Genomic DNA, 16,966 nt, shown 5'->3' with positions numbered 1-16,966 from the left:
AATAAAAGTAAATGATAAATTATAATATATTATTGTAAGTAATCTTTCTGTATCACACAAACAACTCAAAATGAATCCAGACTGAATTTATATTATGTTTAATATTGCCCAGCAGTAGTCTACTCTTGATTGCCTGGCAATTATTGTACATTTGTCATGATCAATAAATGAGTTACTTTAAAGTGAGATGAAGGATAAACACAGTAAACAAAATGACATTGATGTAAGTATTTGCTAAGACATAAGTTCAATGAAAAATATGAAATACATATTATGTACATTTATATCAGAAAATGCATTGACCTGTCAACCATAATGCTATATACAGTGACCTCAAGTATTCCCAATTTCCAGCTGAAAGCTAAATTCACTCTAAATGAATATTATAGCTCTTTACAGTAAATACAACAAGAACACTTTCTACAGTTCATCTCAATGCAAAATATGTGGTGACATTTAATGTCCTGAAAGTAGATCTACTTTCATAGACATGTACTTTATATATTGACTGACAAAATGTGTTCATTTTACCAAGAGAATTACATGAAGACCCCCCTCCCTACATACACACAACAAATGCTCATTTTAGGAACAACCAATGAAGTTGCATATGTTATTAATAAAGAAAGGTGGTCCATATTTCTTAAAAATACAATTTGTTATATAAATACAATTTGGTAAAAAATAAACTTTTTTATACACATTCTTGCCAAATTCTTTCGTAAGTGCTATGTTTTCTCAAATGCTCACTTTGGTCTCTCTGAATGGGTTAATCCAATAATCCATGGTATAAATTCTTCCCTTTAATCAAAACAAGACAAGTTAAGGCAAGTCAAGTACGCTTGGGAGGAAGTTTCATAAGAAGGAATCATCTGAAGGTGGTGCATAGGAAAAGCCCAGAAAGGCGTCATCTGCCTCCATTACACTGGCATTGACTATGGCATGTTCAGGAGACCAGCAGACAGAGTTGGGGACTGTCTCATCTGTGAACTCAGGGTCAAAGTTTGTGATGTCATAGGGAGCATTCTATGAAAGCACAGGGAAAAGATGGAAAAAAGGGAAGGTTAACATATTATTAAAATACATATGGCATGCCATGCATATACGATTATAAGCAATTATCCATATGAGATATTATGACATATAAAGGACATATTTACCACATTTGGTGTGAATGGAGGAGGGATTTTCTTCTGTTCCAAGTCATCCCAGTTGATGGAGGAAAAGAAATTGTGTGCTTTGATCTCATTCTGAAAATAATAATAATAATTAAACATAAGTTTTTATTTGTCAGTAAGCAGGCCAGTAGTATTGAAGTATTGACAATAAGTATTGACTAGTGTGCGTTTATAGATTATCCACCAGAGGGAGACAAATTGAAAATATGGGGAAAGCTTTGTGGAGAAGAAGACAGACTCCATTCAACAAAGACAAGTGGATGTGCAGCAAGAAACATCACTTACAAAGTCATCTCTGGATCCGAGTCTGTGAGCACCATCTTTTTCCAGCAGTGCCTGGAGGAGAGACCAGGCTGTGCTGGACGCGCCAGGGCGCATGGTCAGAGGCTTGTGGAGTATGTTGTCATACATCTCATGTGTGTCCCTGCTGTAGAATGGAGGCTGGAAAATGAAAGAGACACAAACTGTATATGTGTATGTATGTGGGAGTAACTGGCAGTTTTGTGGTCAAAAGAAACATTATCAAGGCTTCAAGCAATAACATAACTCATTTTCAACAACAAAAAAGATGCTGCTTTAGTGTGTACCATGGTATTAGCTATTAATCGAACATCTTTGTACAGTTCTATATCACTCTGTGGCATATCTTTCACACACAACAGAATGTAAGGTGAAGACTTAATTATGGAGGAGAGAATTACTCCACAGAATTTCTCTGTGGAAAAGTCCATCTTAAAGGGACAAAACGCCAAGCTGCTGAAAGATGACATTGATGAACATGTCTGTCAGTCTGTCAATTGCTTTTATGATAGGCATCAGAAATGTATAGTTTAAAATCTTCAAATAGCATAAAGGTGTGGTTTAATGAGATTTTGTAATATTTCTATGCCCTATTATGATAAACAGCAAAGGAGGACAGGCAGAGCTTGACACTGACAAAGCTTGTTGAAAACGGGGCACAGTGCCTAGATGCATAGAAGGAGGCATGAGGTCAGTCCGCTGTCCCCCTGTTCCTGGCAGAGGAAGTGTAGCGCCCAGGATTACATTAGATAATTGGCACTGGGTGAAAAAACTGGGTTGCAAAATCGTGGGATAAAATTGAATTAAAAAAAAAAGCTTGTTGAAAACTTTGCATAGCAACCGCCTTGTTCCTTGTTCATGGCTTTTCATACTGTATGAGTCATTGCATATTCAGATAACGATATTGTCACTGAACATAATCAAGCTCTTTAATATTGTATCCTTCCTTATTACTCTTGAACTGTTGATTTAGGTCTTTTGTGTAAGTGGGCGAACACAAAGTGAAATGGTCCTGTATGTGATTCAGTTTCATAAGTATGAAGAGATGGTACACAGGAAAAACTCACCAGGCCAAATAGCATTTCATAGAGCACTGAGCCCAGGCACCACCAGTCTACAGTGTTGTCATAGGGCTGCTTCCGCAGAACCTCTGGAGCAAGATACTTGTATGATTGAGAGGGGAAAAAAGCATAAAAACATAAGATTTCATATCTGCTTTTGAATAAAAGAAAAAAGAACAGAAATTCACAATTATGAATTAGTATGACTAGTTTAAGTTTATTATCCTGGAGAACCTTAGGCAACATACAGTATGCTGTGCATATTATGGCTCCAAGAAAATATACTGTAAATTAGATCTTGTCTGATTATTAACCACATTTTATTCCAAAGACTTAGTTAATAATTGTAACTTTGACACAGATGGTGAGACTTGTGTGTAAAACATTGACAATAATGGCAGACAACATATCTACACAACTGAATGCTCGGATACCTCAGGTGTCCCACAAAATGTTGATGTGGTATCAGCCTGGGAGATGCCTTCCTTACATAATCCAAAGTCCGTCAAAACTATATGTCCCTATAAAGAGAGGAGACAGGCACATTTTTAGACCGTGACTGCCGTACAAGCTGTTCATTATCCTGGGCACTGAGGGATCTATTGTTTCCATGGAATGTTGGCCATGTTAGACCCCCCACCGCCACCGCCACCACCAGTCACTGCCCCCTCACTTTCTCAATGAGGCATACCAAGAAAAGCATGGGTAAGGCCTAATCCAATCACATATTCTACTCGGCTGAAACTGTAAATGACTGATACACTTGTTCATTCGATGGTGGCTGAAAATGTACGTCTATGCAGTGTATATTCGGCAGGTAGCTAGGTAGACAAACAGGAAGACCTATCATATGCAGCCATTATTGTTTGAGCAAATCTGTATACAATTCCTAGCAGAGTGCAGACCCCAAATCAATTAAAACTTTCAAATGTGCAAACTGAATCCAATACTCACTTCATAGTCAAGAAGGATATTTTCTGGCTTTAAGTCCCTGCAACAATATAAACACAAACATATCTGTATTTATTTAGGAATTTGTAACAAAGGATGGAACAAATCACATCACAAGGATACTAGTTAAGGTAATATGAGGACATAGGCTACTCTTGTGACAGATAATTGCATTCACATGTTAGTTAAACTACAATTTCACATTTGTACACATGACTGCATGCACAGATAACTTAATAAGGATTAGTGCTAAGGGCTAGTAAAAGCAACTCTAAAAAAATCTAAAAGTTCTTCAGGTTCTGTTTGTAGGACTACTGAGTAACTGTCAAGGGATCTTAACTTCGCCATTCATAATGTTATTGTGGGGGGCAAGCTAGACAAGCTGGAGAAAACATGCACGTACGTACCTGTAAACAATATTGAGAGAGTGTAGATATCCAAGTGCACTTGCCATTTCAGCAATGTAGAATTTTGCTCTGGGCTCCAGAAATGTCCGTTCTTTTTGAAGATGGAAGAATAGCTAAAACAATAAGGTGCCGATTTAGATCAAGACAGAACAAAGCACACATATTTTTTACCAGCATATGATCAAGATTCATAAAATCAAGTGATTAGTCATGACCTGCATTGTCTAGTAAGAATAAGAATAACTCCTCATGAGTGCATTACAGTCAGCCAGCTTGAAAGCATTTACCAGACTGTGCCAACCTTAAATGAGCAAAAGTCTAATACCCAGCCACACATGATGGAACACATTAACATGTTACATTACAGACAAATGATGATGCACGCACGTACACACACTCCCCCCCCTCTCTCTCTCTCTCTCTCTCACTGTATGCCTTGTTTCTGCCAGTGCTTCAATGGTATGTGTAAATATGCCAATAAATATTTTCATAGAGTAACACTGACAAGTGGTCAGGAAGTATTTATTCTAATGTGGAAAATTCTGCTCACAGATTCCAGTTGTGAGCAAGAAAGAATACACAGCCATCACGGTGTCACTGTCATAACACAGTTGCATGTTAAAAACCTTTCTTGGAGGCTAAGGGGTGTATTTTGTTTATCCACGAGGTACCATATTACCTTATTACCATATTAGTATATTACATATACTGTAGGCTGGCATTGAAACGTGTGGTAACAACTTTGCAAAACAGAAGGGACTGGTTGGTCACGCTTGACCTGTCCGTCTGTGCGTGTGTGTGTTTGAGAGGAAGATAAAAATGCAATTATTACGCACTGATCCAAATAAGAGTTGATAACAAAGAGAGTAGAGTGTAGAGTGTGTGCGCACATGCATGTGTGTGAATGAGATCTATCTGCAAGTCCTTTGAGGATGAGGTGGCCAGGCTGGGCCCTGATTTTTCTCAAAAGAGGCATTTGTTCAAGCAACACAATAAACGCTTTTCTAAATTAGCATCGGAAAGATGGTTTCTCTTTGTTTGGAAAATGTATTTTTCTAAACTTAAGAGTCATTCACAAGCAGTAGACAAGTCGCAGGAATCAGCCCAAGGATTGGTGCATGATGCATCATACTAAACTGATTCCGTCGGCTACACAGTCTGTATATAGCAGTGGCGTGTCTGATCCTTTTCGTCTTCAGACAGCAGCAGAAATCTCGTCTGCACTTAACCCATTCTGAACGGGAACCCGTTTTGGTGTCGGCATCATGTTATGCTTTAGCTATTGAAAAATAGCAGATCTACAAGCTCATAGCGCGCCACCGAGTGGCGCGCTACGAGCTTGTAGGTCTGCTATTTTTTGAAAAATCGAAGAACGACTGACATTTTTAGAATCTGATCTCGGGTCGGAATGGGTTCATCAGACCAGTGTGTGTCCAGTGGAAACCTCGTATGAATCTGATCTCAGGTCAGAATGGGTTAAGCTTCAGAAATGCTTAGCTTGTGTGGATGCCACCGCACTACTTGATCAATGAAAGTGTGTCACTACTGAAAAGCTATTTGATTCAGCAAACAGAGTAGCTATCACCATACATACACCATGCACACGATGCCTGGGGAGTCAGAGTGGTACAGGGGAGTAAAACAAATGTGTAAGTGGGTGGAAACTCATCATTTAAAAATGTGGACAGGACTTGTACTACCCTCATATAATGGCTCTGATCACATGTTCCTCCAGGAACATGTGATCAGTCTGGCAATGCCAGGCTACATGGAAAACGCCCACAAGCGGGACTGCAGGCTTGACACTCAGGGCATATGCAAACTTAACTATTCCAAGGTGTGAGAGGTGAGGAAAGTGCTTTACTGTAACGAAATGCATCCTGGTTTCAGTGTTCAACCAGGACCACAGTAGAATATTAAAGAGATATGTGTAGCAACTCATAATGTAATAACTGCTCATAATGTAATAAGGGCTCATAATGTAATAATTTAAATGTAATAAAAACTCATAATGTAATAATCGCATGAGCGCATAACGTAATAACAGATTTTTCTATAATGTAATAATGTGTTATGTGGGAGTGGCAGTTCATAATAATAAAAGTTCATAAATATGACAGTGTAAGACTTTTCTCACCAATATGGGCCATTATTACATTATGAACTGCCATGTGTGCGTTCTTAACGCAACACATTATTACATTATTACATTATAGAAAAATCTGTTATTACGTTATGCGCTCATGTTTTTATTACATTATGAGCAGTTATTACATTATGAGTTGCAACAGATGTGTAACATTCAAAATATATAGTATAGAATATAGTAGTTTAATGCATCAAACAATCTAGGTTAAATTCAGACTCATAGGCCTGTTTGTTTACTCACTACTGTAGTACATGTTACTTCAACATCATGCATCTCTCTCTATCTATGGAAGCAGTGTGTATTATTGCTATTCTGGGTTTCTCCTGGCCCAGTGACTCATTGCTTCATGAGTGCATCATTCATAAAAGTACTCACTTCTCCACCATTGATGAAATCCAAGACAAAGTATAACTTGTCTGTAGTCTGAAAGGAATAATGCAGCCCAACCAAGAAGGGGTGTTTCACATTCTTCAGCAGCACGTTGCGCTCTGCCATGATGTGTTTTTGCTAATTTAAGAAAAAGAAAAAGTGATTTATTAAGCATCAGCAAAAACTTCTATTGTATATGGCTAGGGTCAGGGGGATAGAGTACATACAATTACCTCTCTTCTGTTGAGAATGACCCTTTTTTGTAGGACTTTGACAGCATAATACTTTCCATCGTGTTTCCGCTTTGCAAGGAAAACCTTCATCACAGGGGAGAGAAAGCACTGTGTCAACTACACAGACAATAGTTGCCTACATGCAATAACGCAGTGTGGCTAAACAGTTAAGAGACTCTCACTTCCTCACCCAGAGAGGTCATTACATGCAGAAGTAAAACTGCTGTGTTATCCAACAGACACAATGAAATGCTCAAAATCACCTGCAGTGGTTCAAGTAGCTGCTTGACCTACATACATTCAATTAATTAAGTTTCTGTCCACATTATTAAAAGGCAGGGTAAGTGATATTTTCTGGTTAAAACAAAAGTACAAAACGTTTGTTGTTAAAAGGTTAAATCGCTATATTCTGATAGTAATCATTGCTATAGAGTGTTTGTTGAATAACAGGGTCTCTCCGGCATGTACAGAAAAAACATTTTCAGGTAGGTGACAACATTTCAGCCAATCAGGAGAGTATGTTTCTCTGACGACTTTGTGTCACAATTCCACTTCCGTTTAATCTGTTTTCTGACTGCGTTCTCCATCTTGATTGGATAAAATTGGTATCCCAACCTGAAAATGCATGATTAGATTTTTTTTCTCTGATGATCCTGTAACAGTTACAAAGCTGCTTTATATTTAAATAAAGTAAACTATTCATCCTTCCAGGAGTCCAGATTGAAAGTGAAATATTAAGTTGTTGTTTTTCCTACAAACAAGTCCTTGTGGCTTTTTGTATAAAATGCAATATCAAAATGCAATATCATCAGTGTATAATACCACTGTACTATTTACAAACTGTTAGTAAAGTATTCAATCAATTCCTTATGACACACATACCTTTCCAAAACTCCCTTTTCCGATGACCTTTAGAAAATCAAAGTCTGTAGGCTTAGCACTGGAAAAAAAACAAAATAATTATTGTTTTAAAACAAATATATTCATGAAAAACACAAGTCAGGGAATTTAAGTAGTCGAAGTATTTTCATTCTGATTGGGTTGCTGGGGAAAATGAATAGTGTACCGGTAGTTTAAATTAAGCCATTATGACTGGGAAAGTGTAATTTTAGGAATAAGACATATTTTATACTTGCTATTTTTTTAATTTGTGCAAAAAAGAAAAGAAAAGGAACAAAAAGAAATTGTCACACTAAAATCGAGTAATCAGTAAAATTAAGAAAAATGGAATGGGGGGGCACCCGTTCCCCCTAGGGAGACCGAAGCCCCCACCCAGCCCCCGGTGAAACGCAAAAATGTCAATAAAAGAAAAAAAGACTAGGACAGTGACGAGGTTAAAAAAGAACAATTGCAGGCATTGTTAGTGACTTTTCTTTAAAGCACATTTGCGTAGAACTTACTGTGGATTTCCAGACGGTCCCAGGTTAATGTTTCTGGAGGTAGAGTTGTTCTGTTAAACATATGAGAAAACATTACCTAGATCAGTGGCTATGGTGTGACTGGAGGCCATGTACTTTGGAGCAGTGAACACTCATCCATTGCCAAGGCTATACACTACAATTAAGGCCTAGTTCAGACCATCAAAGATTTGCGACAACATAGTTTTAGAATGTTGCAGAGAAACATCCCATCGGCTGATGCCGGCTAATTGAGTTGCAAGACTTGTCCAATCACAAGCAACAAATTGAAACACATTTCACACAATTGGGTTTCTCAAATTAACACACACACACACACACACACACACACACACACACACACACACACACACACACACAATAACAATCAAACTACCTCTTTACTAACCAAAGCTTTGTGCAAAGTCTGCATGGCGAGTCACTTACTTTGTCATCCTCATCCTCAGAACCATCTGAAAAGTTTTGGGTTTTGTCCATCTGTAGGAAGGCCCTCACATCCGGGCTGCAGAGTTAAAGGGGTACAGAGCAGTCACATTTACATGTTGGAACATCACTTTACCACATGGCAGTGCTCCATTGGATGAACCAAGTTTTTCTTCATGTCAAGATGAAACATGGATGATCCAATTTGATCTGATGCGACTCAGGCCATTGGAGTATTGACTGTAGATTTGATGGAGTCAGTCATTTAATGAAGTAGCAGTGAGTAAAATTATACTTACGTGTTGCAAAGCTGGGGATGCGTGACAAGCCGCTGGATAAACTCATGTAACCCTGTTCGTCTTTGCTTGATGAACTCTGTAGGACAAATGGGCATCGATAAGAATTGCTTTAATGCATTTGGGCATGGTCTCAAGGTTCAAGGTTATCTTTATTTGTCTCCCTTGGGAGAAATTTGTCTTGGAGACAGAGTCACAGCTGCATACAAATAACAGACACGTTCACATACGAAAATAAAAGACACCATGAAACACCAACATACACAAAACAGAGATATTGCACACATTCCCTTGACAAAGTGCAACTATAGCAATCCCTGATTGAGCATTTTAGTTGACAGGGGAACAAAAGAGTGTTTAAATCTATTATATACACATCGTGGAGTTCTATACCTCCTACCGGATGGCATTAGTTCGTACTCTCGGTACAGTACATGCAAGGGGTCAGATACAATATTCCGAGCCTGTCTCACCACTGCTTGTTCAAAGATGGTCTGGGGAGTGATGGGTGGGGTGGACATGCCCATGATCTTCCCAGCCATGTTTGCTAGCCTATTTACTTGAGACTTGTATTTCACAGTTAGATTACCAAACCAGCTGGATATACCGTATCTTAGGATTGACTCTATACTAGCTCTGTAAAAGGTCAACATGATATTTCTACTGACTCCAAAAAGCCTAAGTCTCCTGAGAAAGTGTAGACGTTGGTGTATCTTAGAACACAGTGTTGTAACATGCGTGTGCCAGTTCAGGTCCTCATCGATCTGTACTCCCAGATATTTATATGAGGGGACCTGTTTGATGTTATGGTCATGGACACTAATTATACTGTGGTCTCCTATGGACCTGGGGTCTACTATGACCTCCTCTGTTTTGTTTACATTTATTTTCAGATGGTGTAGATCACACCACTCTATAAACTTGTTTACTCCCTCTGTATGGCTGAGGATGTTATTATCACTCTTGAGCAGACTAAGTATCACAGTGTCATCGGAGAACTTGATAACAAATTGATTTGGATGTGAGCTGACACAGTCGTCCGTATACAAGGTAAACAGAAAAGAGGAACTGACTGTTCCTTGAGGCACCCCTGTACTACTCAGTGTCTCCTCTGAGAACACCGAGTTAAATCTCACCCTCTGTGGTCTACTAGAGAGAAAAGAAAAATACCATTTAATTATAAAGGGGTTCACATTTAACTGAGCCAATTTACGCAACAGAATATCTGGATGTATGGTGTTAAAAGCCGAGCTGAAGTCGATAAAAAGTAATCTGGCGTCTCAAATCTTAAATAACCTAACCTACAATATAACATGATCAAATTAGTTTGCTTAATGAGTATATATGTTTTAGAAAGAGTGTTAAGAGCACAGTGTGAAAACACTTTACTTACCTGGGTCAAAGTTGTCCCCAAATATTCTCTTGGCAGGGATTTTCAAGTTCATAGAAGGAAACTGCTTCCTTAACTGCATAGGGGGGAAATAGTCATATTTTTATACAAAAGTCCATGTACATAAAATACAAATAAAGTGTGTGATTAAGATTATCGCTGCACAACTCACTGTGTTGTAGAGTTTATCAAACTCTGCATATCGCCTGAAGACAAACCATTCACGACCATGTCCGACACATACCATCACTTTGTAAACCTGAAAAAAGGGAGCACAGCTCACGTTAGCATAAACTTGCCACAGTAGTATCTATTGCTATGGTGACACAACTCAAACCGCACCAATGTTTCGCCATGGAACTCCTTGCAACCAAACAGTTGCGAATAGTTGCATGAAACCATTATCCCCAATGGCAGTTGCAAGCAGTTGCATTGGTGTGGCATGACCTTAAAACGGTTTTGTTGCAAGGAGTTGCATTGTGTCGTTGGTGGTATGGTATGCTACTATGCTTGTGGTCAAACAGACAAATCTATGATTAAACACTGGTAGTCCGACTAGTCCGTAGTTGGGAATCCAGCTAAACCTTTTTGACTCAACTGGCTTGCAACTTGACTCGCAGAATTCTGAACTCACCGTGTAACGCTTCTTCTTATCTCTCTGCTCATTGTAGCAGGGAATGCTGACATTGGGGCAGTTGGCCACCTCCTCCATTATGGTGGCTTTCGGTAGTTCAAAGTGTTGAGAGGTTGCAGAGGGTCCAGTGCTTTAGCAGCCTTCCAGGATAGACCTCATCCAGACAACTGGACCATCGTCATGCAGGCTCTGCCAAAAAGGAAAAATATAAGCCGTTGTTAATAAGGACCCCAACAAGAGAACGAATTGTTTCTTACATAGGAATTTGAAACGCAGTCTGTCTGCCCAGTGCCCACTAAGCAACATTTAAACCTGCCACATCCTGACCATGAGTCAACGTCAACACACATGCATGTCACATGCACACACAAACCAAGCTAACAGAGAGAGAGGCAGCTTCCCTGCGCTTTCTGGAGGTGTTTCACAAACATAAAACACTCACACCAGGCACGTACAACCCATTCTCCCTCTACCTCACAGATTCTCTTTCTCTCTGATTTCGTATCTTCATCTGTCAGATTTTAAATATAATGTTCTATTATTGCAAAATGTGCTTAAATATTATATTTAATAAAAATCAAAAAGTATCAAATCAAGAAAATTGTAGCCTACTGGCCATGTGGCTCTCACCTGTCACAATCATGATGCTCAGTGCGCTGACATAAACTCACAAAATGTTTGAAAATCTGTGAAACGTGTGAAGTAGTAGTAGTAAGTAAGTAAGTAGCCTTGCCGAGCCATGAGGCCCATAGGGCAGGAGCCTATCTCCTGTTTCTGTAGCGTGAGGCAGCTTGATGTACAAGTACACCCCCTCGACATGACGCTAGTATGTCGCAGGGACTTACCCCCAATCCAACCCTTGATGCCGAGTGTCAAGCAGGGAGGCATACAGATGAACAATTATGCAAAAGTAATTAAGTAATTGCGATTTATCTCAAGTAATTGTGATTATCTCAAATAATTGCGATTAGGCGATGTAGAGGCACAGGTCTCCACCAGGGCAGGTCAGGTTGTGGCCTCCCGGTGGCGCTATAATAGGCCAATGTGAAAAGGGTGCCATTTGTTCTTATGCCTTTGATGGCAAATTGGATGATTTGAGGCATTTTGTTCCAAAAATGGTATACGGAACAGGCCAATGTGAAAAGGGTGGGATATATTCCTCAGCCTAGTAGGGAAGTGTGTGAAAGATTTCGCGTAAATTGCACGCTGTGTTCATGATTTGAGGCCAGTCCTGCAAACTTTGAAAGCCAATGTTAGCCAATTAGGATGGAATATGAAATATCAGACAGATCCGTCTTGAGCACATGACTATAGAGTTACAACGATTTGCGGGATTTTTTTGACAAAATCTGGAGGAGTAATAGCAAAAAAAATGTTTTACATAAGTCGGCCTCCTGGTGGTGCTATAAGAGGCCGTTCTGGAAAATTGGCAGAGGTTCATCGTTGGCATCTAGGGAGTGTGTATGCAAAGTTTGGCATGGATCGGGCCAACGGAGCTGGAGATTAGCTGGTAACGGACGGACGGACACACGGACGGAGTGCAAAACATACTCTCTCCCCGTGCCTTCAGCCTGGTGGTGACAGTACTACCAGTTTGAGAGATTATAGCTACGCACACGCACACACACACTCTCAATCATAGACTTTTAGCCTCTTGTATAGCCACATTGTAAAGAGGTAGTCTACCACCACAATGGTGTCAGTATAATATTAGATGGGCGGCAATATTAAAAGCCTCCATCAGAGCAATTCTGTACTTTAATACTTTGCTACTTATATTACTAGCAGCAACAACACATGCATGCATGTACCCACACGCACGCCTTTTAACCCTTTGTTTGAACCCCAGCATCCCTATTCTGGGGAACATTTACCAAAAATAGCCGATCTAAAACGTGACACGTTGTGTGAGCATATAGAACTGCTATTTTGTGCCAAAGAGATTTGTGTGTAGATAGCTCTGTCCAACGCTATGGACCAGAGCTACCTTAATTCCTGAAAGAGTAATATTTGCAGTCATTACAACTGTATGAGCTACTTTAACCCAGTAGTTCTGATTCTGAACTCATCAGAAAAGTGAACTCTGGACATGCAATGTATAGGAAGATTATACACTAATGTAAGCAATGTGTTCCAGATAAAATCCAGATTTGAAATTTTCCTTTGTTATGTCATTATTTTTTTCCTGTTACAACAAAGCTCTTTGTCTGCTGCCCTGACTTTGACCATTGTTTGATGATAGTGAGGTCAGCATGGTTTGTTCAGTATTCTTTTTCTTCTTTTTTTCAGACTACGACCATTATAGTTGCTCGCTCCTCTGCCCATGGTTCTCTCGTAACACGCTGCCAACTGTGCCCAGGGAAAACGGCTCCTGGTTGATCCTCCTGAATGCACCCTGATGGTAGTGATCTCATGCTGCTCACGTTGTGCAGGGGAAAACGCAAGAGACAAACCCTCTTTAAAATGCAACAAGTGCAATCAGAGAGACCGTCAATGCCCTCTTCATTGATAGTCTCTCGCTGTCTCGCATACTTTCATTCTCTCTCTCTCCCTCCCTCCAATACATCAACAAGCACAAACTAACAGTCACTAAATAGCTATGCTAACTAACATACAATCAAAAACTTGTTAGACTTGAATGAAAATTATGTATTGAAAAACCCTAGCCACATGCCAGCACATTTGGCTTGTGGCTGGTGAAGTTTGCCTTATCTACCAATGCAACATTGAACACAACAGAAACCTTTTGTATTAAAAACACAATAATTGTTGGCTAGTAGAATATGATCGGTTAATGAACATGGAATTTACCAGCCAACAATGCCTCCAGTGAAACAAATATAGTCTCCTACACTGTATCATTCATCTGTGTGTGCATATGCCACATGGTTAGGTTAAATGTCGCTGGGTAGGACCCGCTTTTTAACATTCCACAAATACCTTCGTTCAAAAGGGAAATAAACTACAACCATAACTAAAGGCTGCTACTCATTCCTTTGGAATGTTGTACGTTGCCACACCCACTATCTGGTACAATCAACTTTGCCGTAAATCCACAGTTCAGTTTCAGTTTTTATTCATTTATTGTGCAACAAGGTAGAATAACTCTCACACTTTCAATGTACTGTATATGCAATAGCCTAGGGCTGGCTTAAGGCCAACAGTCATCAACATGAAATAACTGGTTCGGACAGGCACAAATATGCTGGGCTAGCTACTACACACAGGATCAAAAATAGCATTCTTCCTGCTTAGTTCAAATGGACATCCTCAAGAGGATGTTGGACACCATTGTCTGTGTTTGTGTCTGTGAGACTGTGTGTGTGTGTGTGTGTGTGTGTGTGTGTGTGTGTGTGTGTGTGTGTGTGTGTGTGTGTGTGTGTGTGTGTGTGAGTGCGTGCGTGTAGACAACTATAGGTGTGCACGCATGCGTGCACGTGTGTGTAACAAAAAAGAGAAACAACAATGCACAAAAAAACGTCTGGCTTGTTAACCAAAGTTGGCTAGCTTGGCCAACAATGAACAGCAAGTGAAAGCTCAGTCAGGCTTGCATGCATACACTGCCAAATGCAAAGGCACACGGCCATGAATTGTTAGAAGAGTGAGGGTGACCAACAATAATCCTGCAGGCATGTGAACGGACAAGGAGATTACTGTCCTGTATATTCTGCTGATTATACTCTGAAATCATATGGTACTCGATATTGGCAAAAAACTAAACAAAAACTATAATATGTGTAACTAAAACATTTACAGTATCTAACTCAAACACAGGTTAGATGTCAAAATGTGTCTAACTGAGCTGACGTGTGATTTAGAGTTGAGACCATTTTCCATCAGATAAAAGGAACTGTAACAGGGGAAGTGTGAGTCCTAATGCATGCAAGTGTCTGTCTGGTAGTTTAATGCTTAAAAAGACAACTTGCACATCTGAGCAATCAGCAAGCTTCAGCTCATCTTAACTCTCAGACGCTGACATAGGTCAGGTGTAGAGGTGTAATCTGATGAGATATTATGCTGTAAATATTTTATCTCTTCCACAAAAGATACAGTACATTATAATAGCACAAAACCTGAAATCACAGTATCAGATATGACATTTTCATGCAAGATTATGCCGATTGATATGCATTGGACCTACGTAATGTCAAGATACCTAAGTGCTTGTTGATATACTTTGAGGTATCGCCATTTGCCAATGTAGGACACAATTTTATGTACAAGCTATACTGTATGACAACCAGATAATCCACCATGCAATTTATTTTGTTTTGTTTCCCAAAGAAAATAAATAGGCAGGCCTACATTTGTGTGCAGTGCTCAAATTACATCTTATCTTATAACATCATGGTCTGGTCTCACAACTTAAAAATAAATAAAAAATAGATACCCATATCTAGCCCATAGATACCATATTTGCCCAAATATAAATATATATATACACCCAAATATTTTGTTTTTAAACAAATCACCCAATGACTGTGGGACATAGCCTACCAGGGAGTGAGTGGGATATATAAGAATGGATTAGAGGGCGGTGACATGAAATGATACTTTGTGGAATGATGACTTGTTCCTAACAGGAGGCAAGATTCATACTGTAGTGAGTGTAGTCAAACGTTTGCTGAACCTCAAGCATATCACGTGTATTATGGGAAAATGTCCTGTACCACCGCTGATGGGAACAAAATGAGCAGTTTGAACACACACACACACACACACACACACACACACACGAGGAAATTGCGAGCTCTAAATACTAAATAAACTACTAGTTCTCTTCTAACTCTTGAGATAGTCGCGTGTGACATGTTCTGCTGCTGCATTAACCTAATCTAGCAAACCTTTATCCAACCGTTGTCCCTTAACCGTTGTAACTTTTCAATTCAAGGCATGATGAAGCCAAAAAAACGTTACGTAATGCAGCCATGTTGCTCTGTGATTCTTTAAACCAGCTAACCAAGCATCACAACTTCAAAAGTATGTTGTCGAGGACAGCAGTAACTTAATTACAGTATACTAAGTTCGATAGCTTACGATGTGGGACCATGCTGCGTGTTTGCAAGATAATAACCAATCTAACTTACCTTATTTCATGTGGTTTTCATGGTGGCAAAGTTGTTGCACATTGGGAAATCGGTCTAAACTCATAAAAGCAACCGAATTGTTACGATTACTTTCTTCTTCAGAACTCAATTCTTCTTTTAGATAATCACCCTCCTCTTCAAGTCTTCAAAAAGCACAGACTGTACTGTCTTTTGTCTTTTGTCACTCATACGCTTCTGTCAACTCAACTGTCTGTAAAGCAGGAAACATCAAGACAAGAAGTTCCAATGAAATTTGTCACGGGACCCACACAGAGAGACGCGCTTGTAGTTTGCAGAAGAATGAAAACATTGAGGAAGCAAAAAACAATCAAACAGTGACATCTACTGGTACTCTGTTGGCGACGTGTGTGTGTGTGTGTGTGTGTGTGTGTGTGTGTGTGTGTGTGTGTGTGCGCGCGCGCGTGTGTGTGTGTGTGTGTGTGTGTGTGTGTGTGTGTGTGTGTGTGTGTGTGTGTGTGTGCGTGCGTGCGTGCGTGCGTGCGTGTGTGTGTGTGCCAGATTTTATTTGTTTCTCGTACATGTAGGTACAAGCAGAAAAATGTTCAGCAGACATGTTGAGCAGAGACTAATGACTATGTGCTATAACACAACAATAGCCTACAATGTAACAACAAGATAGATAATAATTACAGTAATAATGGGTGGTTATTGGTTAATGATGGTTCATTTGAGAACAAGATGACACCAAGTACTATTATATTTACAACAAGTTATAGAGAATATACTGTATAAAGTTTTGGACACATGACGTGACCATGCAGAAGATATTAGACATATAAAGAACAGAACATAGTAGGATGCATCTTGTATCATTTGAACAGGCGTCAATCCATCTGATAAACATAGTCTATATATAGAGTTGGTCATGGCATCAACTAGTGTATCAGTATGTGCTAATGCAAATTGAATCGTCAAATGCATTTACTGGTTCAATTTTTAAGTGCTGTGACCGGTGACCCGAATCGGGTTTCCCAGTGGGTTGGATGGATGTCAGATGGATAAAAAGACCTTTATTGATCCTGCATGGCAAATTCAGTGACCAGAGGCAC

At 39.5% G+C, this 16,966-nt stretch overlaps 1 protein-coding gene across 1 annotated transcript; it reads right to left on the bottom strand.

Moving 5' to 3' along the window:
- Nucleotides 1-82: 82 nt before the first annotated feature.
- On the bottom strand, nucleotides 83-16,168 carry sgk3 (serum/glucocorticoid regulated kinase family member 3). Its single transcript, XM_080793967.1, has 17 exons — nucleotides 15,897-16,168; nucleotides 10,810-10,998; nucleotides 10,348-10,434; nucleotides 10,179-10,251; nucleotides 8,789-8,864; nucleotides 8,493-8,568; nucleotides 8,049-8,098; nucleotides 7,531-7,588; nucleotides 6,649-6,732; nucleotides 6,422-6,553; nucleotides 3,898-4,010; nucleotides 3,494-3,530; nucleotides 2,974-3,060; nucleotides 2,546-2,641; nucleotides 1,464-1,619; nucleotides 1,161-1,250; nucleotides 83-1,026 (listed from the first exon to the last, which is right to left on the bottom strand). Exons 2-17 carry the CDS (start codon nucleotides 10,885-10,887, stop codon nucleotides 856-858), a joined length of 1,464 nt encoding a protein of 487 aa, XP_080650093.1. The 5' UTR covers nucleotides 10,888-10,998; nucleotides 15,897-16,168; the 3' UTR covers nucleotides 83-855.
- Between the last annotated feature and the right edge of the window lie 798 nt (nucleotides 16,169-16,966).

Source organism: Protomyctophum bolini, assembly GCF_963924005.1.
Source record: "Protomyctophum bolini genome assembly, chromosome: 21".
NCBI lineage: Eukaryota > Metazoa > Chordata > Actinopteri > Myctophiformes > Myctophidae > Protomyctophum > Protomyctophum bolini.
The sequence above is the reverse complement of the archived record's forward strand: the minus strand, read 5'-3'. Positions and strand labels throughout refer to the sequence as shown.

Coding starts and splice junctions, on each gene's coding strand:
- sgk3 (XM_080793967.1), bottom strand. CDS start 10,887: ATGGAGGAGGTGGCCAACTGCCCCAATGTCAGCATTCCCTGCTACAAT. Junction 6,554..6,648: donor TCATTCTCAACAGAAGAGAG/GTAATTGTATGT, acceptor TTCTTAAATTAG/CAAAAACACATCATGGCAGA. Junction 3,531..3,897: donor TCTCTCAATATTGTTTACAG/GTACGTACGTGC, acceptor ATATTGTTGCAG/GGACTTAAAGCCAGAAAATA.